This window comes from Myxocyprinus asiaticus, chromosome 3 (assembly GCF_019703515.2).
Source record: "Myxocyprinus asiaticus isolate MX2 ecotype Aquarium Trade chromosome 3, UBuf_Myxa_2, whole genome shotgun sequence".
In the NCBI taxonomy this organism is placed as follows: Eukaryota; Metazoa; Chordata; class Actinopteri; order Cypriniformes; family Catostomidae; genus Myxocyprinus; species Myxocyprinus asiaticus.
Window position 1 is genome coordinate 39,324,267 of NC_059346.1, and position 26,654 is coordinate 39,350,920.

At 36.6% G+C, this 26,654-nt stretch overlaps 2 protein-coding genes across 7 annotated transcripts in view; one reads left to right on the forward strand and one right to left on the reverse strand.

The window, feature by feature from the left end:
* gc (GC vitamin D binding protein) overlaps nucleotides 1-6,670 on the forward strand; it is a 36,192-nt gene extending 29,522 nt beyond the window's left edge. Inside the window, exons 10-12 of the mRNA XM_051669993.1 lie at nucleotides 2,191-2,285; nucleotides 3,639-3,750; nucleotides 6,474-6,670. Of these exons, the coding sequence (XP_051525953.1) occupies nucleotides 2,191-2,285; nucleotides 3,639-3,750; nucleotides 6,474-6,515 (249 nt within the window). The 3' untranslated portion in view covers nucleotides 6,516-6,670. The remainder of the gene's footprint in view (nucleotides 1-2,190; nucleotides 2,286-3,638; nucleotides 3,751-6,473) is intronic.
* Nucleotides 6,671-10,624: 3,954 nt separating this feature from the next.
* LOC127424464 (electrogenic sodium bicarbonate cotransporter 1-like) overlaps nucleotides 10,625-26,654 on the reverse strand; it is a 75,646-nt gene continuing 59,616 nt past the window's right edge. For 5 of the 6 annotated variants that reach the window (XM_051669747.1, XM_051669732.1, XM_051669741.1 and 2 more), the window contains 9 exons: nucleotides 25,874-26,035; nucleotides 24,423-24,601; nucleotides 19,381-19,453; nucleotides 19,198-19,266; nucleotides 17,918-18,091; nucleotides 15,267-15,431; nucleotides 14,480-14,573; nucleotides 13,311-13,390; nucleotides 10,625-12,278 (listed from right to left, as the gene is read on the reverse strand). In XM_051669747.1, the coding sequence (XP_051525707.1) occupies nucleotides 13,347-13,390; nucleotides 14,480-14,573; nucleotides 15,267-15,431; nucleotides 17,918-18,091; nucleotides 19,198-19,266; nucleotides 19,381-19,453; nucleotides 24,423-24,601; nucleotides 25,874-26,035 (960 nt within the window). In that variant the 3' untranslated portion in view covers nucleotides 10,625-12,278; nucleotides 13,311-13,346. Of the gene's footprint in view, nucleotides 12,279-13,310; nucleotides 13,391-14,479; nucleotides 14,574-15,266; nucleotides 15,432-17,917; nucleotides 18,092-19,197; nucleotides 19,267-19,380; nucleotides 19,454-21,571; nucleotides 21,662-24,422; nucleotides 24,602-25,873; nucleotides 26,036-26,654 lie in introns of those variants that run through there. The other variant, XM_051669754.1, reaches the window with a different exon arrangement.

Sequence of the window (26,654 nt, forward strand, 5' to 3'; positions counted from 1 at the left end):
TATGACTCCAGTGGTTAAATCTATATCTTCAGAAACAATATGATAGGTGTGGGTGAGAAACAGATCAAAATGTAAGCCCTTTTTTATTCTAAATCTCCACTTTCAGTTTCATTTTCTCATCTGAAAGTGAAAGTGAATATTTAGAGTAAAAAAAGGACTTAAATATTGTTCTTTTTCTCACCCACATCTATCATATTGCTTCTGAAGATATAGATTTAACAACTGGAGTCATATGGATTACTTTCATGCTGCCTTTATGCTATTTTTGGAACTTCAAAAGTCTGGTCACTATTCACTTGTATTGTAAGGACCTACAGGGCTGAGATATTCTACTAAAAATATTTGTTTGTGTTCTGCTGAACAAAGAAAGTCATGCACATCTGGGATGGCATGAGGGTGAGTAAATGATGAGAGAATTTTCATTTTTGGATGAACTATCCCTTTAATTCCACAACCACTGGAAAAATGCACCTGGCAAAGCCAATGTCATCATCGAAAGATGTATTGTATTATTTGCAAAGTAAAAAAAAAAAAAAAAAAAAAAAGCAATACATTTAATCTGAAGCAGTGCATGCTTATTGTAGATAATATCAATGCATACAGTACAATCCTGCTGTACTTCATAGTAATTCATATGTAGGCCTACTTGTTGTTTTATTTCTGCTGATACACTGTTTTCCATGTATTGTAATCATAACCACAGTTATGTATGTCTGTTTCCAAAAAATAGTATCCTTACATTTAATCTAATACACAATACACCGATCAGCCACAACATTAAAACCACCTGCCTAATATTGTGTCGGTCCCCCTCGTGCCGCCAAAACAGCGCCAACCCGCATCTCAGAATAGCTATTCTTCTCATCACAATTGTACAGAGCAATTATCTGAGTTACCATAGACTTTGTCAGTTCAAACCAGTCTGGCCATTCTCTGTTGACCTCTTCAACAAGGCATTTCCATCCACAGAACTGCCGCTCACTGGATGTTTTTTGTTTCTGGCACCATTCTAAATTCTAGTAAATTCTAGAGACTGTTTTGCGTGAAAATCTCAGGAGATCAGCAGTTACTTTGGATGCAGTTGGCGCTGTTTTGGCGGCACGAGGGGGACCTACACGATATATGGCAGGTGGTTTTAATGTTGTGGCTGATTGGTGTATGTCAAACCCTAAAACTGCTTAACAAAAATCTACCTGCGGTAACAATTTAAAAGTAGCCAAATTTTGTAGTAAATCTGCAGGCTTTGAAACCCTACTATCTAGCATGTTAATTTGACTAGTTTGTGCTATCCAGCAGGTTTTTGTTATCATCTCATTTTTAGGTGTTTGAAATATGCATCCAAATAATTCATCACATTTTCGCTTCAGTTAGGATTTTACTTATTTGACTGGAAGATGGCTCAAATCCTGGGTAGACAGCTATTGTGCCTGACTAGATAGTTTGCCAGCACAATGTCACTTGATGACTTGATATATAAGGAGTGCTTCATTTTGCTGTAAAGCCTCATCTGGGTTTTGGGACTGTATTGTACGGAACTCTCAGGCTGATGTGTTATTCAGATTTATTCCACAGCTCGTTTGGCAGTAATACAACATTTGAGTTAATGCAGACACAATTATACAAGTATGCTTGTGTAAAATTACTTTGATGACATCCTATTTTAATGCTATAATTGAAGCACCATGAGCATGTCTATTCATGTTTACCAAATCTGTCAAAATCTTACAGGTAACATGATCCAAACCATGTCAAAATTTGGTTAATTTAGCTTTTCAGTTTTCTCTTGCAGTTGCTCCAATTATCTGTTCTGTTTATCATATAGAGAAAATGGCAAAGTGAGGAGAGGTTCTGGTGTGAACATCTAATTGAAGGCTGTAAAATCAGTCTTAATTGCGTCCATACCCAGTGAAGCAGCATACATCATTAGCATCCGCAAATAGAGCCCTCTCATCAACTGACAGTGTTGAGAAATTTCAATTAATTTAGATTGACAGGGTGCTCTTTGTACTCTCTGGGTGCTAACCAAGCTAGAACAGTCAAAACAATGACATATTCTCTCATCTTCTCTCCTTTTGTCTTAATTTGAAGGTTGATGACGAAAAATACTTATATATTTTTACATATTATGTTAAGGGTTGTATTACTGGCCTGTTTTTAATCAGTTTAATTTTGTCAACTTTTATCATACAGGAGAGTAAATTGAAAAAGACAACTGCACTACTGTCCAAGATTGATGACACTTGCTTGCAGTACTTCAAACTTGAGCTGGCTGCATTCAAAACTATGTAAGAACCTCACTCATCATTTAAAGGAATAGAAAATTCTGTCATCCTTCACTCATACGCTTATGTCGTTCCAAAACTGTGTGATGTGTGAAAGGAGGTGTTTTGAAGAACATTCATAAATACATTTTCCAACAGTGACCAATGGTGACCAGAGACTGTCAGGCACCTAAATGGACAAAAAATGAACCATAAAAGAACCATTAATGTAGACCATTGACTCATAGACTATATTCCAAGTCTTCTAAAGCCACGTTTTAACTTTAAGGAACAGACCAAATCACTATGTGCTGAAAATCTTACCCTCTGGAATACAGTATCTCTCAAATACCATTCATATCTTTGAATATTCAAATTTAGCATGTAAAGATGTGTCATGTCAGGTTTTATGTCAATGATGTCAGACATCATCCTTGCTTAAAACCAAGTTTAGATATACACTCACTGAGCACTTTATTAGGAACACTATGGTCCTAAAAAGTTACAGAAATACTCAAACCAGCCCGTATGGCACCAACAATCATGCCACAATCTAAATCACTGAGATAAAAAATGTTCCCCGTTCTGATGGGGAACATTAACTGAAGCTCCTGACCCATATATGCATAATTTTATGTATTGCACTAATGCCACACAATTTGCTGATTAGATAATCACATGAATAAGTAGGTGTACAGGTCTTCCTAATAAAGTGCTAAGTGAGTGTACTTCAAGCAAAGATTGTATATGTTGAAGTGCAAATTAGATTTTTAAGATAAGACTAACATTAACATTCTGCCTTCTTTTTTGGTTGAACCAGTGTCTGAAACTTTTTTTATTAAGGAGCAATATTTGCCCCTGGATTTACCCCTCATTTTATTTTACTTTTTCTAACCATTTAAACAAACTGTGTCTCATCCTTTGACTTCAGTTTAAACAATTCATTAATATAAATTTTAAAAATTGAGAATTTATTGCCTCTTAACATAAAAATGTAATCAACAAGCCCATTTTATGCCATAATACTATGTATAACTAGGATTATAATAGAAAACAGAAGAATTCATTACGATGGCATTTTGAATTGCAGGGGAATTTTTGGTGGCATTTTTGCCATGAGCCCCCCTTCATTTCTGACCCTGGGCTGAACTATTCCTTCAACATTGGCTATAGTTAATGTTTGAGTAACGGTTTAGGACAATTCATGTGTAGACTGAATTAATGATTTGTAGAAAATAAAAAATTAAAAAAAAAAAATGAAAAAAAAAACAACAACAACCTGAACATCATCAATAAGTGTTATTTAATAGGGTTCAATATTAAGCAGCTGGTTGCAGATCTGTAGAAAAATCTTACTTGCTTCATCATTTACTACAGGATGCAAAGGGAGGCACAGGGGGAGAGAGCCAAGATGAGGGCCCAAGCATGGGTGGAGCTAGCCACTTCCTGCTGTTTCCAGCACTCCCCTGCACAACTCTGTCAAAAAATGGTGAGCACACCACTGACAATAGTCACTGCCCTTAAAAAAGTTTCACTTAGCAAACATAGTTTTACACTTTAACAAAACTAATATGCATAGTACATAGCCATCTTAAAACGATAAACCTGTTAATTTAGCAAAGAACAATAAAATGTGATATCATATGAATTATAGAATTTGGACAAAATCTGAGTATGAAAGGTGCACTCAGTAATTTGTGTTTATGTTGCGCTCACCAGATTGACAGTTGTCTTGGACCTTTACTGATACCTAGCGACGGGGATGCAGCATCATGCAAAAGCAAATATTTCCAGTTGTCTTTTTTATTGAAGAAATGCCCTATTCACTTCAGAGAAAGTAGCAAGTTACACTACAAGTTACACGCCAAAAGTAGCTTGCTACATTTAAGCTACTTCATATTTTTTTCAACCGCAGATGCATGGAGCATACCGTCATAGACAGAGCATCTAAAAGACTTATTCATATGATATTTATCAAAGCCTTGGTACAGTATATTACAGTTGAGTGCAATACAAGTAAATTCATATTTAGACATGCTACTTATACAAACCCATGTGTTCAACATTTAGTCACTATTTTTACTTTTGTTTTTTTTCATATTTATACTACTACCTCTACAAACACGTGTTCAATATGAAAATCACTATTTTTATTTTATTTTTCAGATTTAGATTACTACCTCTACAAACCCATACACATTTAAACTTAATTTAATTTGCACATTCCTGTATTAAAAACTCTGCGTACACACAGTATACTGTTCATCTATATATTCATATATACAGTACAGAAATACAGCAGCTAGACACAGAATTACAGGATATATCATCATAGGCCAAATTTCATGTGTGTGTGTGTGTGTGCGTGCGTGTGTGTGTGAGAGAGAGAGAGAGCACATCTGGGCAATAACAATGTAATTTCTGATGGTATTAGATGGTAATACCATGGTACTTTGATATACAGTTACCATATTTATGTACCATTCTGTATTTGCATGGTGCTTCAAAGTACTTCAAAGAATACCATGTTAAAATTGATATATGATTACCATATTCTTATAATATTGTATTTACATGGTGCTTCAAGGGAATTCAAAAATACCATGGTACTTCGCTATATGATTACCATATTCATATAGCCTACCATTGTCTTTTAATTTTTTCTCCCCAATTTGGAATGCCCAATTCCCAGTGTGCTCTAAGTCCTCGTAGTGGCGTAGTGACTCGCCTCAATCCGGGTGGCAGAGGACGAATCTCAATTACCTCCACGTCTGAGACCGTCAATCCGCACATCTTATCGCGTGGCTTGTTGAGCACGTTACCGCGGAGACCTAGCACGTGTGGAGGCTTCACGCTGTTCTCCGCAACATCCATGCACAACTCTCCACGCGCCCCACCGAGAGCGAGAACCACATTATAGCGACCATGAGGAGGTTAACCCAATGTGACTCTGCCCACCCTAGCAACCGGGCCAACTGGTTGCTTAGGAAGCCTGACTGGAGTCACTCAGCACGCCCTAGCCTACCATTGTATTAACATAGTGCATCCAGGTAATGGTACATGTCCAAAAAACATGGTAATGCCATGGTACTTTTTTATGTGTTTTCATGTAGGCTAATATGTGTTTTGATACTCTTTTGGATGGAAAATGTATTTACCTGCAGAAGTCGATGTTGAACTATATAAAGACCTTCATCATCACTGGCAAACGATAGGATGCATTTGCAGGTTTCGTTTCCATTGATTGTAGATCCACTGCAACCAGCGTTATCTTTATTTACCATGTTATAAAATATTCCATGGGCTTGTTGGCAAGTGAGAGCGTGCGCAAGCTTTCTGAGGCATTCAGATTGAATCGCGAACTGATTCAACATTTAAAAGAACCGACTCAGATGAGCGATTCATTTGTGATTTAGTTTTGATTCAAAACTGCCGATAGTAAACACCGGGTACAAGGCATGATGTAGTGGTGTAGCTTTTCTCAATGCTGTGTCGCTACCTAGTCAAAAATATAGCTTCGCTACTGAAAAGCTACTTGATTTTAAAACTAGCAAAGCTACCGTCTCGCTACTCAGAAATGTAGTTAAGCTAACAGCGTCGCTATTTGTAGCGAAGCTACTGCCCATCACTGGGTGGGCTACCGAGATTCCTTTTTCCTGTGTCTCATATGCTTTGCGTGAAATATGTTACTTAGAAATTACATTCAAACATTCAAACTTAAGTGATGAATACGACAAGAAAAAGTTTTTTTTTTTTTTTTTTTTAACTCTTATTTTGAATGCTAATAGAAAGTGAATGTGCTGTTTGAAAATATCACCCATATTTTAAAATGCAGTAAGTTAGGAAAAAGTTACATTTGGAAGGTAATGAGATCTCAACATGCCAGCCCCTCTGAGGCAGCCCAGCTCCATTCAAAATGAAACCGCTTTTATCAGGCTACTGATATGACTGTAGTCTAATCTTATGTGTGTACTTTATTTTAAAAGAACTATTTCTTTGAGTGTAAAACTTTTTAACGAGGAAAACATTACTGAGTGTACCTTTCATTTCAGAGTTTTTAACTATACTGATTACCTAAACAAGATAATTAAATGTGAAAACTGTTAAAATGAGCTCAGGTTTCAGGATGTCTTTATTATATAGTAGAATCTATATTTAATATAGCTATTTATTTCACGTTTGATTAAAGCTAATTTGTGTTTTCTTTCCCAGACAGAGGAGGTCATTAAATATGACAATGACACTGGGGTTTAAATACTTCTTCAAAGGTTTTCTTTTGAGCACCATCAATTACATTGGATGAAGAGATCATCTACATTCCTTCTGTAATAAGAAATGTCATACCTCTCACAATCTGAAATGTTTTATTATCTTTAAATAAACTTTCCAGTTGCTTAAAAAAAAAAAAATGTTTGCTCATTTTCCACTATTCTGTTTGCTCTTTCCAGGGGGCTTGTGGCATTTGCAGTGTAATTGTATTAGGCTGCTGTATGAATAACCTTTACATAGAGCATAACAATGTCCAGGATAAGATGATTTCAGTTTTGTTGTTGCCATGGTGTTTAAACACAGACTGCAAGTCTAGACTAGCATTTATATTTATGTTCTTTCCAATGTTTTTTTTTTTTTTTTTTTTTTGTCAATCAAAGTCAATTAAATAATTAAATAATTATAAATTATTATTTGACTACATCAGGCATGAAACTCTGAATTGCTCAAGCTGGTAGGTTCTTTGAACTTGTTATCTGTTTGCCAATCAGCTCACTCACATGTGATTTGTCAAGCCAGTCAGTTCCCATGGTGTAAGCTGATAGGTCCTTTGACATATAATTGGGTAGCCAATCAGCTTGCATACTCTCCCTTTGCCTAACATTTAAATTTTCCCAGTTTGCCAATTAAGCTGGTTTTACTGCAACTCATTGCAAGAGTTTTCTCTGAAAATGCTATCAGGTGGTTGCTGGGGCTTTTTCTTCTGTTAGCTTAATCAACACATACTGTAGCTAGGCTAAGTCACCAGGGAAATAAGCTCTGGGCTTTTTAGGTTCAAAGTACTGCTATATTGAGCACATTTCCAAAACCCATGGGTCAGGTTCCCCATCAGCCTGCGTTGGTGGTATAGTGGTGAGCATGGCTGCCTTCCAAGGATTTGATCCGGGTTTGTAATATGGTTGAAAGTATTACACCCCTCTTATTTTGGCAGAGGCAACAACTGTGGCAGAGAATGTAGACCATGTACTGTATTGAGAGAGGACATTTTCCTCAATAAAAGAGCATTTAAGTAACCAGATTTAAGTGAAGCCTCCTACTGCAGTTCACTGTGGCACAAGAATACCTGAGGTTTGCCTTTCAGAGAATCCCATACACATTTTAAGTTCCACCTTTTGCCTATACCTAGGTCCATACACTCTAGGATTTACAATTGATCTTAAAAGGGCTGAAGATCAGATTTTCAAAGTGTTATGGACTCATTACAGTAGTGTTCACATTGAGTGTATGTATGCATAACAATGAGAATTAGGGAGCAAACTGGATGTCATGTGTGACTGATGGTGATCAACTCTTGTGATGAAACCATGGTCTATTACAGTGGTTTTCATCTGCTCTTGCTTGAGGACCAAGATTTTACATTGAACACACTATGTAACACAATTTTTGTTCCTGGGTAGTAAGTGTTATTTCCTAATTGCTTATGCCTCAAAAGTACGGAAAATGGCTATTATTCCCCACAAACTTTGCTTTTGTGACCAGGACAGTGATATTTTGCAATTTACCTATTTCCAATGAGAAAACAGGCGAATTTGTGTCTTTTCGTTCAGATAAAATCAGAAAAAAACAACATGAATCCAAATTAACATGTATTTATACTAAAGTAATACAAAAATGACTACAAAAGATTTAGAAGTGAGTAGTTTTTCGAGATTTACGATTATACTGTAAATCACTTTCACGAATCATCCCTCAAATGTAGTCTCCCATCATGTTCTCGTTATACTGTCCTTGGTAGCGGCGTTCAAAGTCCAGTATATCCTGATGGAAGCACTCGCCTTGCTCCTCCGAGTACGCTCCCATGTTCTCCTTGAATTTATCAAGATGAGCATCAAGGATATGGACTTTGAGGGACATCCTACAGCCCATTGTGCTGTAGTTCTTCACCAGAGTCTCAACCAGCTCCACATAGTTTTTGGCTGCCGACTCCTTATCTAGAGCTCTGACAAATTGTTTCATAAGGCCCAATTTGATGTGCAGTGGTGGCATCAGCACCTTCCGGGGGTCCACCAGTGGCTCCCAATTGACGTTGTTAATCCCCACAAAGAACTCGGTCCACTATGGCCAGTCCCACCTGTGGTAGTGCACCTTGGTGTCCCTGCTGTCCCAAAGGCAAAAATAGCAGGGAAACTTGGTGAAACCGCCTTGGAGATCCATCAGGAATGCCACCATTTTGAAGTCTCCTATGACCTCCCAGCCGTACTCATCATACTTCAAGGCGTCCAGCAACGTCTTGATGCTGTTGTAATCCTCTTTGAGGTGCACCGAGTGAGCCAGGGGAAGAGATGGGTACTTGTTACCATTATGGAGAAACACGGCATTGAGGCTCCTGGATGAGCTGTCAATAATGAGGTGCCACTCATTCTGGTTACAGGCGATTTCGATTGCCTCGAACAGACTGGTCACATTGTGGCAGAAGCAGAGCCCATCTTGACGGGTGAAGAAGCTGGAAAAAGTTTAGTGATGCTTCCTCTGATCTGCGACTTGCACACTTTCATCCAACAAGTTCCACTGCTTGAGCCTGGACGTCAAAACTCGGCATTGGACTTGGTGAGACCAAGATCTCTAATCAAGTCACTGAGGTCTTTTTGGTTGGGGTAGTATGGGTTTCTCTCCTCAGCTCCACCTCTGAAATTGTCATCTGGATCTACAACGTCTTCCTCACTTTTTGACTTGCCGCTCTCTTCTAAAGACAGCTGCTCTCTCTCCGGAGGAGTGGGTACGGGGAGCTCATGGCAGTGTGGCACCGGGGCGATGGATGAAGGAAGGTCCGGATACGTGATAGCAGGTGCATTCTTGCCAGTCTGACGTTTGGAAGGGTCCACCATGCAGAAGTAGCAGTTGCTTGAGTGGTCAGTGGGTTCCCGCCAAATTCTGCGAACTTCATGGCGCTCTTTTCCCTTCTGTACCATCCTACAAAAATAAATTTATCTCATCCATGACTAATGTGTAAGAGATTCATTTTTCATATATGATATATTTTTTTCAATAACATTGAACATTTTAAAACATTTTAAAATTAAAAACTTTTCCATTTTTAAAAATTAACCAATTTTATAACATAAAATTGTGAGCAACAATTGTCCATATTACCTTCCAGAGTTTTTTTCAGTGCTCGCAGGTGAAATGAGGTGCCCAGGGTTTGTCTTGATCCCCGACATGCATGCCGAAATATGCCTTGTAGGCCTCACACATCTTAGAAGATGCTTCCACAGAGTACTTTTTCGCTCCTTTAGGCCCCTTTATATATACTACTATTTATATTACTGGAAAGTTCTAGAAGTTACTCCAAGTTTACTCAGGAATGTTCTGGATAATAGGTAAATTTCAAAATATTACTGTCCTGGTCACAAAAGCAAAGTTTGTGGGGAATAATAGCCATTTTCTATACTTTTGAGGCATAAGCAATTAGGAAATAACACTTACTACCCAGGAACCAAAAAAAAAAAAAAAAAGTGTCACACAGTGACATCAAGTGATGGCCAATTGATGGGGGTACATAGGACAAAAAAATAATAACTAAGATGACTGTCAGCTTATATTTTAGCCATTCAAAAACTTATAGAGGATAAGCCTAGAATTATGTTTTCCAAAATTTTTCATCCTTTCCCTTAAATTACTGTTTTTGGCTGTCAAATGGTAGACTTTCCTCTTTAGATTCTAGACCATTGATATGTACCCTCTGCACCTTTGATCATTAAAGTGTCCCACCAAAGTTATTTTGTGAAAAGTTAGACCCTTTGACCTATATGTAGAAGAGTATGTTGAGGGATTTCTCTCCGAAATCTGTGCAATGTTGATTTTGAACACTAGATGGTGAGGTTGTGTCATCTTCAATAAAAGGCCAGTTTTGGTTGTGTTAAAATCAGGTAAATGTACAGAAACAAAATCCTCATCTTAAGGGTGGAGGGTATACATAATGTCTTCTATATCTAATAGTTTTTACAACAAATACATCGAATTTGTCCCTCTGATGACCATATATAAGCGTATTAGTGAAATGTGGCAGTGTCACAAAATACTTCATGTAGCAGATAAAATGAGGAGATAATTAGAGGAGAAAACGCAATATTTCAGAGAAAAACAAACAAAGAGACTGTTTAATAAATTATGTTCATTTTTAATATTCATTTCCTTTGAAAAATATAAATTCTAAAATAATTTCAGCTTCGTTTTGTTCTAAAAAGTCACAAAACTTGATTAAAAATGTGTATGTTACACACTCTACATTAGCATTGTTTAAATGTTTAAGAATTGTTTTTCCAGACAAGCTTTCACAATATATTTCAACTAGGTAGCCCCAAAAATATAAGTTCAAAATTCAATCTTATACTTACAAGGATAAAAAGTTGACTTCGAAAATACTGAATAGATCTACAGATTTTTCTGTTGCTGTTGTTTGTTTTTTGAAAGAGAGAAGTAAAATTATGAGATGAAGAAATAATTGTGACAAATTTGTTGGAATCAACATGATATTTTGGGTTCTTTAGGGTATAAAAGGATCAAGGCTCAAGGATAACAGTTTTAGGACAAGTACGCTACATCTGGAGAGCACTGTATGAAACCTTTCCCTCTCCCTGTAGCAATCAGACTCAAATGCATATATCACATTGATGACATTTTGTGATACGCATTTCTACAAATTGCAATATGACATTCAATCAACGACTAGACTTAAATAGTGATAACTTAAATAAATGCACATAATCTGAATTATATGAGACAAAATCTAGGACCTAAAGGAACTTCACACATTATTGCGATTCAGGTTTAAGCCACTTAGGTAAATTATTAGCAGGACAAGCAGACCCTGGGGTACATGTAGGTGTACACATGTAGACTTGTTTTCATGGTTTCAATAACCAGGAATAGAAGCAAATGCTAAATAACACGTGGAACTAAAAATGACTGGCTTCCATGATTATTATCCTTTTTAGAACATCTTTTGGAGAATTAGGCATAAATATTTTTTGTTAAAGGATACAAATTAGATTTAATACCATGTTATATTAAATGTAAAATTATGAAAAACAGCAGGATCAATAACATTAAACATCATTAAAATTGTAATCAACAGCTAAATATTACAGTATCCTATTTCACAGGTGTTCTCTCATAGGTCATTTCTTGAATACCTTGTTCAAGATATACACTAAAAAAAGATCAACATTAAAATCTCATGCTGTGCAAATAAAAAAAAAATGGAAAAAGGTTAAGTCTGTATTTTACATAACGCCTACCATGTAAATCAGAGGTAGAGCAGCATAAGGAGAAGGAAAACAGTGGCATGTTGCGTGAATTTGTTAGAAATAATGGAGGGAGTATTGTATGAATAATGCAGGGAGAAGTCCTTTCCCCATTGTGGAAAAATAGCTACAGCATTTTTTGTACAGCTCAGTACATGTGAAACAATGAACTGAATTGCATAGTAATTTAGGGATTATAACTTGTGAACCATAATGATTAAGTAAGTGGAAGACAGGCATTTCTCAGGCCATTCTTTACTCTTCACAGAAAGTATCTGTGATGGGTCTTTAAAAAATATCCCTTGGCCAATGGCTTTCTGCAAATTGGAAGAATGTATTGTGGTCAAAGAGTTTAATAAAATCTGTTGCAGATTGGCTGAACGAGTGCATGAGTAGGAGTTATATGGACGTCTCAGACCCTCGATTCCTCCAGTAGTAGCCATTGTTGTCGTCTGGGTCCATATCTATTTGAATCTGAGGCACATTTAATGGCACTCTCTCTGAACTGAAAAATATAGATACATTTCATGAGACAAATGGAATTTGATAATTAGTTGTTATTTGTTTACATTTGTTTGAACTGTCATTAGAACCTGAGCTTGAGTAGTTTGCAAGCAATTTATTTCCCACTAACTTCCTCAACACAATTTTACTAGTGGTTCTTGTGAAGCCAAGACATAGGAACTAAATGCATTCTTTGAACAACTAAGAAATGACATAATATAACTATGAAGCCTTAATCAGTTATTTTGGTTTCTACAAAATATCTGAAAGTGATTTTCAGTTTCAGCCTTCTAAAATTATGTTAAAGTCAAGTGGTTTTTATTGTCATTTCCTTCTGCGTACAGGGGAAGAAACGAAACAAAGTGTCTCCTGAGACCACGGTGCATAACATTTAACATGTCTAACAAGACTATCACAAGTAGACACATTAATTAGTGCAATACTGAATACAACAGTGAATACGAAACAACACTGTGCATAAGTACACATACTGAATACAACAATAAATAATGAATGCAGAAAAATTCTGATGTGTGCAGGCACCCATACTGGGTTGTGTGAGGTAGTAATTATTCTAGGTAGTTACTGTAGTGCAAGTTGTCTTTACATTGCAAAGGTGGCACAGTAGCTGCATCTGAAAAGCCATATACACCATGATAAAGTGCATTTACACAGACCTTTTAATGCTGCAGAGAGGCAACATTAATTGATTTGCACACAGAATTACAATTGTAGAAATAATGTAATGAAATTTGTTTTAAAAATGAAATTATAATAATATGATAAAATGTATACTCTGTCATGACACTAACAACGTGTAAGGTTAAGGCAGCACTGATGCTGCATTTTATTTAGACAGAGCCAAAGCAGCATCTAAACTGAAGAGCACAATGCTGCTGAACATTTTGACCATCTTCTGTTATCCAATATCTACAACCTGTTAAGAGGACCCATAATATGCACACTTGGCAAACGTCAACACACCCTTGCATACTAAAATGCTTAGTAACTTACACCAACTTCAGATGCTTACCTTGACATTGGGCTGGTCTGAAAGCAGTGCCGCTTTTCAACACGATGTATATCGGTCAAGGAATGAAGGGGACTTTTCTCCTGGAAGATAAAGAGAACAGGAAATTATTAGTGCATGCATGACCTCAGCTAAACAGGGAACCTACACCATCATGCATTTACATACACACATACACATTCAGGACAAACAGGCACCAGATAGAGACACATGCAGAAAAGCCGAACAGAATCTGGTCTCTGAAGTCTAAAGACATCAAATGCTCATGCGTGTGCTAGGAGTGAAATTGATGTTAAAGGATTTCATGGGATTAGTTTAATTGGCATCTTCTTTAGATTATTGTTAACATTAAGACTCGTCTACAAACTAAGACAAAAGTTAAATGTCTAAGAAGCCTTTGCGCCAACAATGCAAATAAAAAGTCATTTAAAACTTTTTTGTAGTGAGATGAATTTATATAAATAAAATCAAATAAAATCAAATAACTAGTTTAAATCATCCTAAAACAGTTTTCCCAACCAGGGGTTCATAAACTGTTGATGTTGATGAGACTGTGATAGAAATGCCAATGCTGAATTAAATAAAAAAAAATGTATTTATAAAACATAAAATGTATAAAATTAAAATTCTCAACAGAACACAGTGTGATCTAATTTAAATGAATAAATAAGGTGTTTTAATTATTTTCAATATAGAGGGTTGGCTGACAAAAAATGTTTGGGAACCCCTGTCTTAAAGGGTTCCAATTGATTAAAATCGATTACATTGATTCAGTATTTGTAAAAGGAGTGATATTTCCATGGATTTATGCCTTTAAACAATGAGAAATGACAGACCAGATGGAAGTGTCAACAAATCATCCAAAAATATTCCAAGAGGATTTAAAAGGGTTAAAGCATCCCAAACTCTATGTTAGCAAGTCACTTAAACAGAGAGTCACAATAAACTGAAATGCAAACTTAAAGAAAAGGTGATTATGACATGACAATTAAAGGTTAATAAGCTGTCAAAAGCCATGTAGGAATGACAAACTCAGACGTAATTTGCATACAAAACAATTAAATAGAAAGTTAAGCAGTCATGCTGAATTATAAAGAAGGTTAGAGAGCATCTCCTTGGGGTTTCCAAGGATCTTAGAAGTTGAGGTGAGGCCCCAGATCAGGTCTACTCACTGTCGGAGGCCTTATCTCCTAAAAAAGGCTCCTGCTCCATCATGTCCATTGGGATTTTAATGCTGGGGACGTTCTCATTGAAAGGATAGTCAGACTGCACAGGGAGAAACCATCAAAAAGTGCTTTAGGGGCTGAATCTACATGCACCATAGTAGTAATTCACACCTCATCTATACCTGTACTTTTCAACGCTCAACACATTTGAGCATTCATAGCCTAGTGTTGAAAGCGGTGTACGGTGACTGGCCTTTTTCAGTTGTTGAGTGCTTTACTATAATAAACACTTCTCACTGAGATATACAGTGTGGTACCCATTACCAGAAAGAAAATCAGTTCAATCAGATACACATTTCTGTAAAGTAAACAGCAAGGGCACAAGAGAAAGCATTTTATAAATATATGGAGAGTAATGTAAAGTGACAATTCTGCTGGCTCGTGCTGTTTTTACTTTTTTCTGAGCTAAATGCAATCTACAAACCTAGAGTGCTTTTAAAGTGGGGACTTCTTCTGCATGAGGAATTTTATTCCTGGATATAAAGCCAAACACTGTGGTGCATGATTAATATTGGAAATATATTCTTAAATAAAAGTTATGAGTTTCAGTGAAATTTAATAAAATAAAATAGACACAAAGATCTGATAATATTTGTATGTCTATGATCATTAGATATTATAAATCAATAAATTAAAGAGCATTTGTCTAATAAAAAGATATCAACTAAGTTATCTGCTTTGCAGAGTCCAAAGTCTTTAAATTCTTGATAAGACAATAGCTACAAGCACTCACATCTTCCATGTCACTGTCTATGCTTCCTTGTTTCTTCTTTTTCTTTTTCTTCTCATCCTCTTTCTTTTTCTTGTCCTTCTCGGGTATGACATCATCCAGGAAGCTGAGGTCAAGCTGAGAGAAGACATAGTCCAATGCCTTCCTCACAGCAACAAGAGCCAAGATCTGACCAATCAAAATACAGTTTCTATTAGTCAGTGTGCACTATAGAGTATAAAATAAATACAATATTTTCTTAATCGCGATTAACGCATTTACAGTTAATAAAGCATGAGCCAGCATAAACACTGGTTGGAGTAGGGTGGAGTCATTACACTGCCCAGAGTCATTACACTGATACACACACCACAACACACAACAGTGGTGGGAAAGGACCTCTTAACGCTATTTGTTGTACAAAACAAGCCCAGATGGAACTTATTACAGAAAGCAAGTACTTTGCAGCCTATGCAAGGTGCAGTTTAATTACCACAGAAGCATGTCAAGTCTTAACTATCACAAAAATGAAGAATGAGATATTGATGCCCTGACGCTAATCATGAACACAGATTCATGATTGCTGTAGCAAAGCAAATAGCCACAGTCTGCCAGCTGATTAATACTGTTGAGGATGAGAGTTTAAGAGATTTAATGCCCATTGCAATAAATACACAACCTATGTGAGGACTAGTTCTTTCAATTAATAAAACTCCCACTTAGACTTTGGGAAAGGTTTAATGTTACTTGAATTGGTGCTATTTTAGTGCATTTCTATCTTCATACTGTGAAAGGCTTTGTTTTAGGAAAATGTTAATTAAGCATTATATTTAGGACTGTCAGTCGATTCAAGTTTATAAATCGCTATTAATCACATATTGTTTTGTAGTTAATCACGATTAATCACAGATTTGGAAAATGCTGAAATTTGATATACATATATACTTATTTTCCTGTTAAAATGCATTTATTTCCATCTTAGGAAAGAAAACAAAACAATATGTAACAATATAATGCTTTTATTTTCCAAACAAAGCCTTACATAGTATAAAGATAGAAATGCACTAAAATATCATCCATTCAAGTAACAAACATTTCCCAAAGTCTAATTGGGAGGTTGACTTATTGAAAGAATTAATCCCCATTTGAATATTCATTCATAATTTCATTCATTTAATATTTCTATATTCATAATTTTACATTTAAAATATTCATCTCATAACATTATTTATGCATTTGCAACTGCTGTGTAAATGCATTTATTCATGTTCTGTGAAAATACACAAAATTGCCACTTCAGATGCAGCTTCTGTGCCACCTTTGCTGTGTAAAGATGGCTTTAGTCCCCATAGGTTTAGTATTCATTGCAATGGGCATTAAATCTCTTAAACCCTCGTCCTCCACAATATTAATCTACCGCTAGACTGTGACTATCCACTTTCCTACAGCCATCGTGAAGCTGCTTTCATGATTTGTGTCAGAGAGTCAATGCCAGTGTCCAGTGCTGCTTTGAACCTTTGTTTGATAGTTTAGACTTTGTGTGCTTCAGTGGTAATTAAAATGCACCTTATATAGGCTGGAAATACTTGATTTTAGTCCCATCTGGGCTTGTTTTGTACATCACTTAGCACTAAGAGCTCCTTTACCCATTATTTTATCACTGACAGGGAAGCGTGTTGTGGTGTGTGCATCAGTGTAATGATTCCGGGTGGACACATTAAAGGTTCCGCCTTTAATAAATGGATTTTGACAAGTATATATAGAGTCAAATTTCAGCACTTTCAAAATCTGTGATTAATTGCAATTAACTATGAAAAATTATGCAATTAAACATTTCAATCAACTGACAGCACTAGTTAAAATACTTTATCTTATCCCAGCTTAATATGCAGAGACAACTATATGTAAGCTATTCATAGGTTTTTATTTTCTAAAACTGTAAACACTGTACTCTTAAGCAAATTAAACCTTCCTCTGTTTGTTTTGAGTGACCTGTCCAGTCTGACACAACAATATTGACTCAAGGAATGCCGTAATTCGGGGGCAGGACTATCTGTTGGTTTGATCAATAGCAGACGGGGGTTGTATTCAGAAAGCTGTTTAACTCTTTCTTCTGTACTGACGGACCCCCCCATCGTGAGTTCTTTAATGCATACTGTAATTAAAAAAATCTTACCTTACACTTCACATCAGATGCACTGGAGGACAGATTATATAACAGCAAATGCTAAGATTGATTGTGGGAGATAAGATGCAATCGCGAAAACTATTACTGGCTGCGCATGCCGCCATATTGATTTCATGCAATGCTGCATGGTATTTTGAGTTCTTAATTGAAGCATACATGGTTCTAAAAATCGAGCCATTCCAGTCAGCCCCAGAAGTGGTTAGAATGAGTGACAGAGTGTGGCACTAGTGCCACAGAAATTACATTCTTCAGCTTTAGCAAGCATGGCACTTTGATGTTTAGTGTATGTTGATATTATTGGTGACATCATAACACATTATCAACCTTTTCTCTATTTTATAGTGGTTTAAAAGAACTGGAACAAGCAAACTGCATTAGACCAACTACCTTTTATTGGGTTCCTATCCATTTTGAAAGGATTAAAAATTACATAGACACAAAATTTCTTGCAATCCCTGAGAATAGGGAATGGCGGCATGTTACTAACCATGACAGGGAAGATGATGGCTGCCACAGTGGATTTGAGGACCCAGAGGAGCACCAGGCAGAGCAGCTGGACAAAAGTGAAGAGATGGACCTTCCTAAGTGGCACATGCCGTAAGTAGATCAGGTCTGGCTGGTGTTTGGCAGGCATGAGGAGCAGCTTCAGCCGGTCCATAAACTGAGAACAAATATTTAGGTGAAAAACCTCAGCATTTCTCAGTAGGAGTGGGAATCTTTTGGCACCTCTCAATTGAAATCCATTTAGATTCAGGTATTAACGATCCAATTACAAAAAGATTCTCGATGTAGCTACATTTTTCAGCAACAACAGCATTCAAATCTGGTTCATTGCCAGATTCTATGTAAAGATTCTAAATAAAAGGCACATTAAAATATGTCAGTTCTGACTCACCAATAGAAACATGGCTTACATTTGCTCTGTGATTTTCGTATTGTTTAAATGAAATACTGCATCAATACTGCACTTTGTCGGTGTCAATCAGCCATGGCTGTGCACGTGGACGACTTGAGTAAAGAACAACTGTTCGGCAATTGTGATTCCTGTGTAATTTAATTTATTGCCTTTAAATACTGTATATTTTATGATGCAGAACATTAGTTTATTTCCTGTAATCTGTTGTAAAATAAGGTTTATTCAGCTTTTGTGTCCTTTTCATAGTACAATGCTGCTGCAGATGCACCATCTATGCCATTTTTTAGGTGTTGTTCTCCACATGGCACTCACACTATATGGCCAAAAGTTTGTGAAAACCTGAACATCAACAAAATTTATATGTGCTTATTGTCTGATGTTGGGTGATGGACCCTGGCTCACAATTGGTGTTTACTGGGGTTCAGGTCTGTGCTTTGTGCAGGCCAGTCAAGTTCTTTTACACCAGACTAAGTACATTGCTTCTTTATGGATCTCGCTTTGTGCACAGCAGGAACAGAAAAGTATTCTGTATATGTAATGTATGCTGTAGCAGTTAGATTTGTCTTCACTGGAATTGATGGAATAGCCGAACATGTTAATAAAAAGGGGGTGTCAAGAAACCTTTGGCCATATAGTGTATCTGTAATGTTTTGTCCTTTATGCTTTTTAATAATTGATTTAAAATTCCAATTATGATTTCTTTTTTTTTTCTTTTTTTTTTTTTTTGTGGATCAATACATAATCATTTAATAGAATCAAGATACATCAGTGAATCAGTTTTACTCCCACCCCTATATTCAGCACTGAAAAATGTGTCCTTTTAGATGAACTCCATGTCCTTGGTAACTCACCTGCACTCCATTGAGTGAGGCAACACCCATGTAGAGGAAGACTCCATACAGCACCGGCATGGGTATGAACTATGAGAAAGAATTCAAATCCATGGTTTTCTGTAACATGCTTTTAAGAACAGACAAAGATAATCACACACAAATGCCATGGCACATGCTTGATCCTACTGTATGTTTAATTACCTTGAGGATAGGAGACATGAAGACAGACAGACCAGTGAGAATGAAGACCATGACACCAGTGACTCTCTGTTCTCTGAAGGGGAGATAATTACACAACATGCTAAACATTAAAAATCTTACATCATTAAATCTTACAGTAAAAAAAAAAGGTCTATGTATGGTAATAATTGCAAAAAATAGTCATTAATTCATTTAATTATAATAAGAAGTCACTTGGCAGTGAGCATGTTGCATTTGTAATGTAAACGCTAATCCATTCCTAATGCATCCCGGACAACAACTTAGGACCACATTTTCACCTGCCAATCAACCATTGCACTAAAACACAGGGTTTTAAACTTTGCTGACTATGAGTGGCTATAAAAGACAAGTTACGTACAGTTGGAGACTGTCCCCTTACAAGTGGTCAGTGTCTGTTTGGTTAACTGAAATGAAAAAGTTAAAAACATGTCCTAAATACTGGTGGTTGTGTTTTCAGCAGAAATAGGCTGTATGCGTTTGTTCAGCTTACAGCTGCATCAATAAATCCCCCTGGAGATTAATCAAACAAGCAGCCTTTTAAGATGTGCCCCAGTGAGCCGAACTCTGTAGTCAACAAGAGGTGCAAAATACTGTACGTCAACTAGTGCTGTGGTTCTCAACTGGTTTTTCTTCATGACGCAGATTTTGAATTGGTTATCAAGTGATGACCCAACACAATACCAAAATTGCTTATCCTACAAAAGTAAACTAAAATGCCCTTCAAGTGTTGAAACAATGACATTTACTAATGTTAATAATGTTAAATATTCATTATTATTAAATAATTTAAATACCATTAATCTCAAAAAGTCAATCACCACACAAAACATGATGTCGGTACAAAACAGTTTATCCTTGTTTCAAGTGAGCCCATATTTTATGTAGACTGGTGTATATTTTCTTTTAACTTGCATAGTTTTGTTCATGTTTTTTTAGGATAACACGCAACCTTCCCATGTTGGACGCACAGCCTTTAATGTAAAATGTTTTCATATCCCTTTTAAAAGTTGATAAATCTATTTATTTAGCTATCATAAGCATAATATGGTTAGTTGCATTTTCTTAAGCATTTAGTATTTTTTACAGAATTGTTTAAGAAATGTTTACAATAACAAAGGGATAATTAATCCAAAAATTAAAATTCTCTCATCATTTACTCACCCTCATGCCTTCCCAGATGTGTATGACTTTCTTTCTTCTGGAGAACACAAACAAATATTTTTAGAAGAATATTTCAGCTCTGTTGGTCCTTCCAATGCAAAGTGAATGGTGACAGACCTTTGAAGCTCCAAAAATAAATAAATAAATAAATAAATAAATAAAATAATATATATATATATATATATATATATATATATATATATATATATATATATATATATATATATATATATCACATAAAGGCCACATAAAAGTAATCCATATGACTCCACTGATTAAATCCATATCTCCAGAAGTGATATGATAAGTGTGGGTAAAAAACAGATCAATATATAAGTCTTTTTTTTTTTTTTTTTTTTTTTTTTTTTTACCATAAATGTCCACTTTCACATTTTGAAAGTGAAAGAGATTTATGGTAAAAAAAATAAAAACTTAAATATTGAGTTTCTCTTTCACACTTATATAGCTTCTGAAGACATGGATTTAGCAACCTGATAATTACTTTTGTGGCCATAACATGATTTTTGGAGCTTTAAAGTTCTGGTCACCATTCATTTGCATTATAAGGACCAACAGAGCTGAGATATTCTTCTAAAAATATTAATTTGTATCCACAATAGTCCCATGATGCTTTGCGGGCGATGTGGGCAGAACTTCTGGTTAAGCGTAAACAATCGTTATGTTATGTACTAACGCAGCATTAAATTACAAACTTGAGAACAAATGATCACAGAATTACAGCGAGGCGATATTGTTCTTCCCCACCTATCTGTTAATAATTATGGGTTTTAGGAGGATGGCCAAATATCACAAATAGAAGCATTTTAGTTATTTTGTTGAGTATCCATCGATGGAAAAACCTGAACAGACTAACCTAAATAGCGATGTAGCCTATTAGCGCCTTCACATCTTTAAAGTTGGACATGTTTTGAGAACTGTAGATAATTGTTTACTTTAAAGCATATATCGAGTCTAGTCAGAACCTGAAGAGTTTGTTGTATCGAGATTATATAACTTACTGCAGATACAGGGGAGGTCCAGACAGCAGGATGCTCGTGTATTACAGGACTCAGGCGATGAGACTCATGCTGCCGTTTTTCTGATAAAATACAATTTTGTAGGAGATGACTGTGTAGTAAGCTCAATCTAGCTTTATAATAATGAAATATAATAACTGTATCTAAATGCTATAACCTACATTAAATGTTTTAGTGTTAACAACTGATCCTGTTGATACATTGAATTTATTTTTCTTGTGTCTTAGCCACACAATAAACTGTACCATACACAAAGAACTACATGCAATACAAATAAACATTTATTGTACACAAAGTTCAATGTTCTTTGTAAAGCAAACAAACTCAGCAAAAAAAAGAAACGTCCCTTTTTCAGGACATTGCATTTGAAAGAATTTTGTACAAATCCAAATAACTTTACAGATCTTTATTGTAAAGGGTTTAAACAATGTTTTCCATGCTTGTTCAATGAACCATAAACAATTAATGAACATGCACTTGTGGAACGGTCATTAAGACACTAACAGCTTACAGACGGTAGGCAATTAAGGTCACAGTTATAAAAACTTAGGACACTAAAGAGACCTTTCTACTGACTCTGAAAAACACCAAAAGAAAGATGCCCAGGGTCCCTGCTCATCTCCGTGAACACGCCTTAGGTATGCTGCATGGAGGCATGAGGACTGCAGATGTGGCCAGGGCAATAAATTGCAATGTCTGTACTGTGAGACGCCTAAGACAGCGCTACAGGGAGACAGGAAGGACAGCTGATCGTAATCGCGGTGGCAGACCACGTGTAACAACACCTGCACAGGATTGGTACATCCGAATATCACACTTGCGGGACAGGTACAGGGTGGCAACAACAACTGCCCGAGTTACACCAGGAACACACAATCCCTCCATCAGTGCTCAGACTGTCCGCAATAGGCTAAGAGAGGCTGGACAGAGGGCTTGTAGGCCTGTTGTAAGGCAGGTCCTTACCAGACATCACCGGCAACAACGTCGCCTATGGGCACAAACCCACCTTCGCAGGACTGGCAAAAAGTGCTCTTCACTGACGAGTCGCGGTTTTGTCTCACCAGGGGTGATGGTTGGACTCGTGTTTATCATCGAAAGGAATGAGCATTACACCGAGGCCTGTACTCTGGAGCGGGATTGATTTGGAGGTGGAGGGTCCATCATGGTCTGGGGCGGTGTGTCACAGCATCATTGGACTGAGCTTGTTGTCATTGCAGGAACTCAATGCTGTGCGTTACAGGGAAGACATCCTCCTCCCTCATGTGGTACCCTTCCTGCAGGCTCATCCTGACATGACCCTCCAGCATGACAATGCCACCAGCCATACTGCTCGTTCTGTGCGTGATTTCCTGCAAGACAGGAATGTCAGTGTTCTGCCATGGCCAGCGAAGAGCCCGGATCTCAATCCCATTGAGCATGTCTCGGATCTGTTGGATCGGAGGGTGAGGACTAGGGCCATTCTCCCCAGAAATGTCCAGGAACTTGCAAGTGCCTTGGTGGAAGAGTGGGGTAACATCTTACAGCAAGAACTGGCAAATCTGGAGGAGGAGATGCACTGCAGTACTTAATGCAGCTGGTGGCCACACCAGATACTGACTGTTACTTTTGTCCCCTTTGTTCAGGGACACATTATTCCATTTCTGTTAGTCACATGTCTGTGAAACCTGTTAGTTTATGTCTTAGTTGATGAATCTTTTTATGTTCATACAAATATTTACACGTTAAGTTTGCTGAAAATAAAAGCAGTTGAAAGTGAGAGGATGTTTTTTTTTTTTTTTGCTGAGTTTATAAAACAGTATGTACTGTATTATTAAAAGCACTGTACAAATAAATTTTATTGATACTGAATTAATGTCCACACTGTTTTCCAAATCACATTTTCCCCTTAAGGGAAGACAAGCACATTCTGCAAAAACACTCAAAAGAAAGTGAACTGCAGGCAGGAAAATGCAGGGCAGAGGAACTGTATTCCCTAATACAGTTCATTTCAAATGTGATAAAACATCTCACTACTGTACATGTCTCATCTAATAATTATGGTCTTCCACTGTAGAATTTAGCATCACAGCATGAAAACAGTTGGAAAAGTTCAGGAAAAACGCTGTTCCTTTTTATACTCAGTAATAATGCCATTTCAAAACATGAAGCATTCACAAAAAAAAAATGCTAAATAGAAATGAACAAACTCTCAACATTTCTAATGAACTTTCAGCACATGTACACTCACCTGTTAGCACAATAATAATATTGTTTATATGTAATTCATTGCGCTCCATTTCTGGACGTCTATCGTAGCCGGACCGTAACGGTGGATAATATAAGTAATCCCCGCTGTTTACAAAACTTTTTCAAACAGATGTTCCTAAGTCAATCCTTCTGTAGGCAGCCGATGGAAGCAGCAGTATCTGAGACTGGAGCGCTGTGCTTTGCAATTGGTTTCTGATCATAATGTTGTTTTAGACAAAACTTTAGTTTTGCTTGATTAATAGGATAACCATTAACTGCACACACTGTCCGGGAAATTTTTAAGACATCTTACAACATTTAAAAAGCAAGAATCTAACCGCATGACGCGCAAGCATGCAGTGACCGTCTACACACAAAACGCCAGCCAATCACACTTCTGCTAGCCAACCATAAATTCCGCACACCTTGCGAAATACAGTGGACTCGCTGAGAATATTTTGGATTCAAAAGAAGTAAGAAAGTCATACACATCTGGGATGGCATGAGGGTATGTAAATGGAGAATTTTCATTTTTGGGTGAACTATCCCTTTAATTTTTATTTATTTAGTTTTTCTTTCATATGCTTCAGAACTTACCGGACACCCAAAAATTTGGGCTGTTCACCAGGAGCAGATGTCTCTGTCTCCATCTTCAAGCTGTCAATGTGAGCAATGGAAATAACCGTAGCAGCTACATACCAGGGCAGACCCATAAAAGAGCACACTGCTAACAGGACAGCTACCCAGAACAGGTCCAGATGGTAGCCTGCACCTTTCTGATGAAGACCAAATAAAACAAGGATGGTTACAAAGTAGTATTTTTACTATTGGGGAATCATGAATATTTGATGACAATTCAACAACTGACTCTTACATCAATCTTAAAAACCCAACAGGTTTATTGAGTGCTAGAAACTGACATACAACTTAATGTGATCTCATTAGTAATCATAGGTATTTGTACGTAAAGTGTGTTTCTAGCACACATACATTTTTGTATGATTGAATAGACACTGAAATGTAAAGCCTTACATGTATAAACAGCATCAGAGATGTACAAATGTTTACAAATCCTTTGAGGGTTCATAGAATATTGAATTAATAGGTTGAAATTATTGTCTTTATAATATATGATAGATGGACATCTTAGTGAAAGATGAACATGCGTTTCACTTATATTTAATAGATTTCAAAGATTATTATTTCTCTAAAGTTGCACATATATAAAAGTGTTTTTGTTGTAGAAACTGTCTATAAATTGACATTGATATTCTACGTTTCAGTGTCTATCCAAACATACAAAAAATAATGTGTACATATTAAGTACAAATAATTACAAATACTAATAAGATCACCCAGAACTTAAAACCGATTCTGCTTTTAATAGAAAAGTACAGATGCAGTATGTCACCGAGACCATGGGCAGGTATTATAGTAAGAGTACACAATGTTTCAAAAACAGTCTCACATTACAGGGCAAAAGAGAATGATTGGTTTTCTTTTTCCCAGTTGCCGATTTACAATTCCTCTTCGTTCCACTATTCAGAATCTGTTCCCATTTTGAACAACAGTGCGACGATAGAGTAAAACTGCTAAGCAAAGCACAATGGTGTGAATGAGAATTATACTTATGGAAAATAATACTTATTTCTCAACAAGACCTGTCTAGTGTGTACAGTTTTCATTGTTAGTTCATGCCACCTATTGTGGTTACCAATTGGTAATGTATTCAACCTTATTATAAAGTGTTACCACTTTCACAGACATTAATTCCTGGATTTGGTATCTTTGGTATTCTTGGCTTGCACTATTGTCCAAAAACCATCTGTTTGAATAAAGCTATATTTGACTCAAAGCGTTGACTTACATTCTCCGGATAAAAGATATAAAAGAGGCTTTCTATAAATATGCTGGTGTTGGAGTTTATTTCTAGCAAGTTGCCCATGGCGTTGCAAGTGTTTCCTGTGGTCCTGGGTGGCTCAAAGTGAAAGTGGTAAACCATCTGACTCGGGGAAGAGAATTACACAGTGGATTTGCAGAAGGCCTACCTTAAGCTTGTGCTCCTTGCGATTGACAATGACAGCGGTGATCTGTTGATCCATGAAGAGAAGGATGGTGACCAGCAGGGCAGGCAGAGCTGCTGCCAGGTACACCCACCAGGGGTTACCTCCAAACGGTGGCACAAACCAGCCACGGTTTGGGCTTGTTGGCTGTGGATATGAGAGGAGTGCAGTTTGAGGATCAGTTTTGCGGTCAAGGCACTTGTAACAGTAATGTCCTGAGAAGATTTAGTAAATAGCTTTGCAGTGAGAGTGAATCAGCAATGACTTGTGTTTCTGTAAATAAGATGAAAAATTCTGGTAGTGTGCAAGAAATGCTTTAATGAGGGTTCCCATACTTTATGATCAATGAATTCATGATGTTTTCATGACCTTTCCAGTTGTTTGTGAATGCTGAATTATAAAAATGGATAGTTTGCCCAAAAATGAAAATTCTCTGATCATTTACCCTCATGCCATCCCAGATGTGTATGACTTTTTCTTCTGCTGAACACAAACAAAGACCTTTGAAGCTCCAAAAATCACATAAAGGCAGCATAAAAGTAATCCATATGACTCCAGTGGTTTAGAATGTCTTCTAAAGCAATCACTTTGGGTGTGTGAAACAGATCAGACCTTTTTTACTATAAATCTACTTTATAGTAAAATGAAAGTGTAGATTTATGGTAAAAACAATAAAAAAATAAAAAGAAAAAGGACTTCTGAAGAGATGGATTTAACCACTGGAGTCTTATGGATTACTTTTATGTGGCCTTAATATGATTTTTGG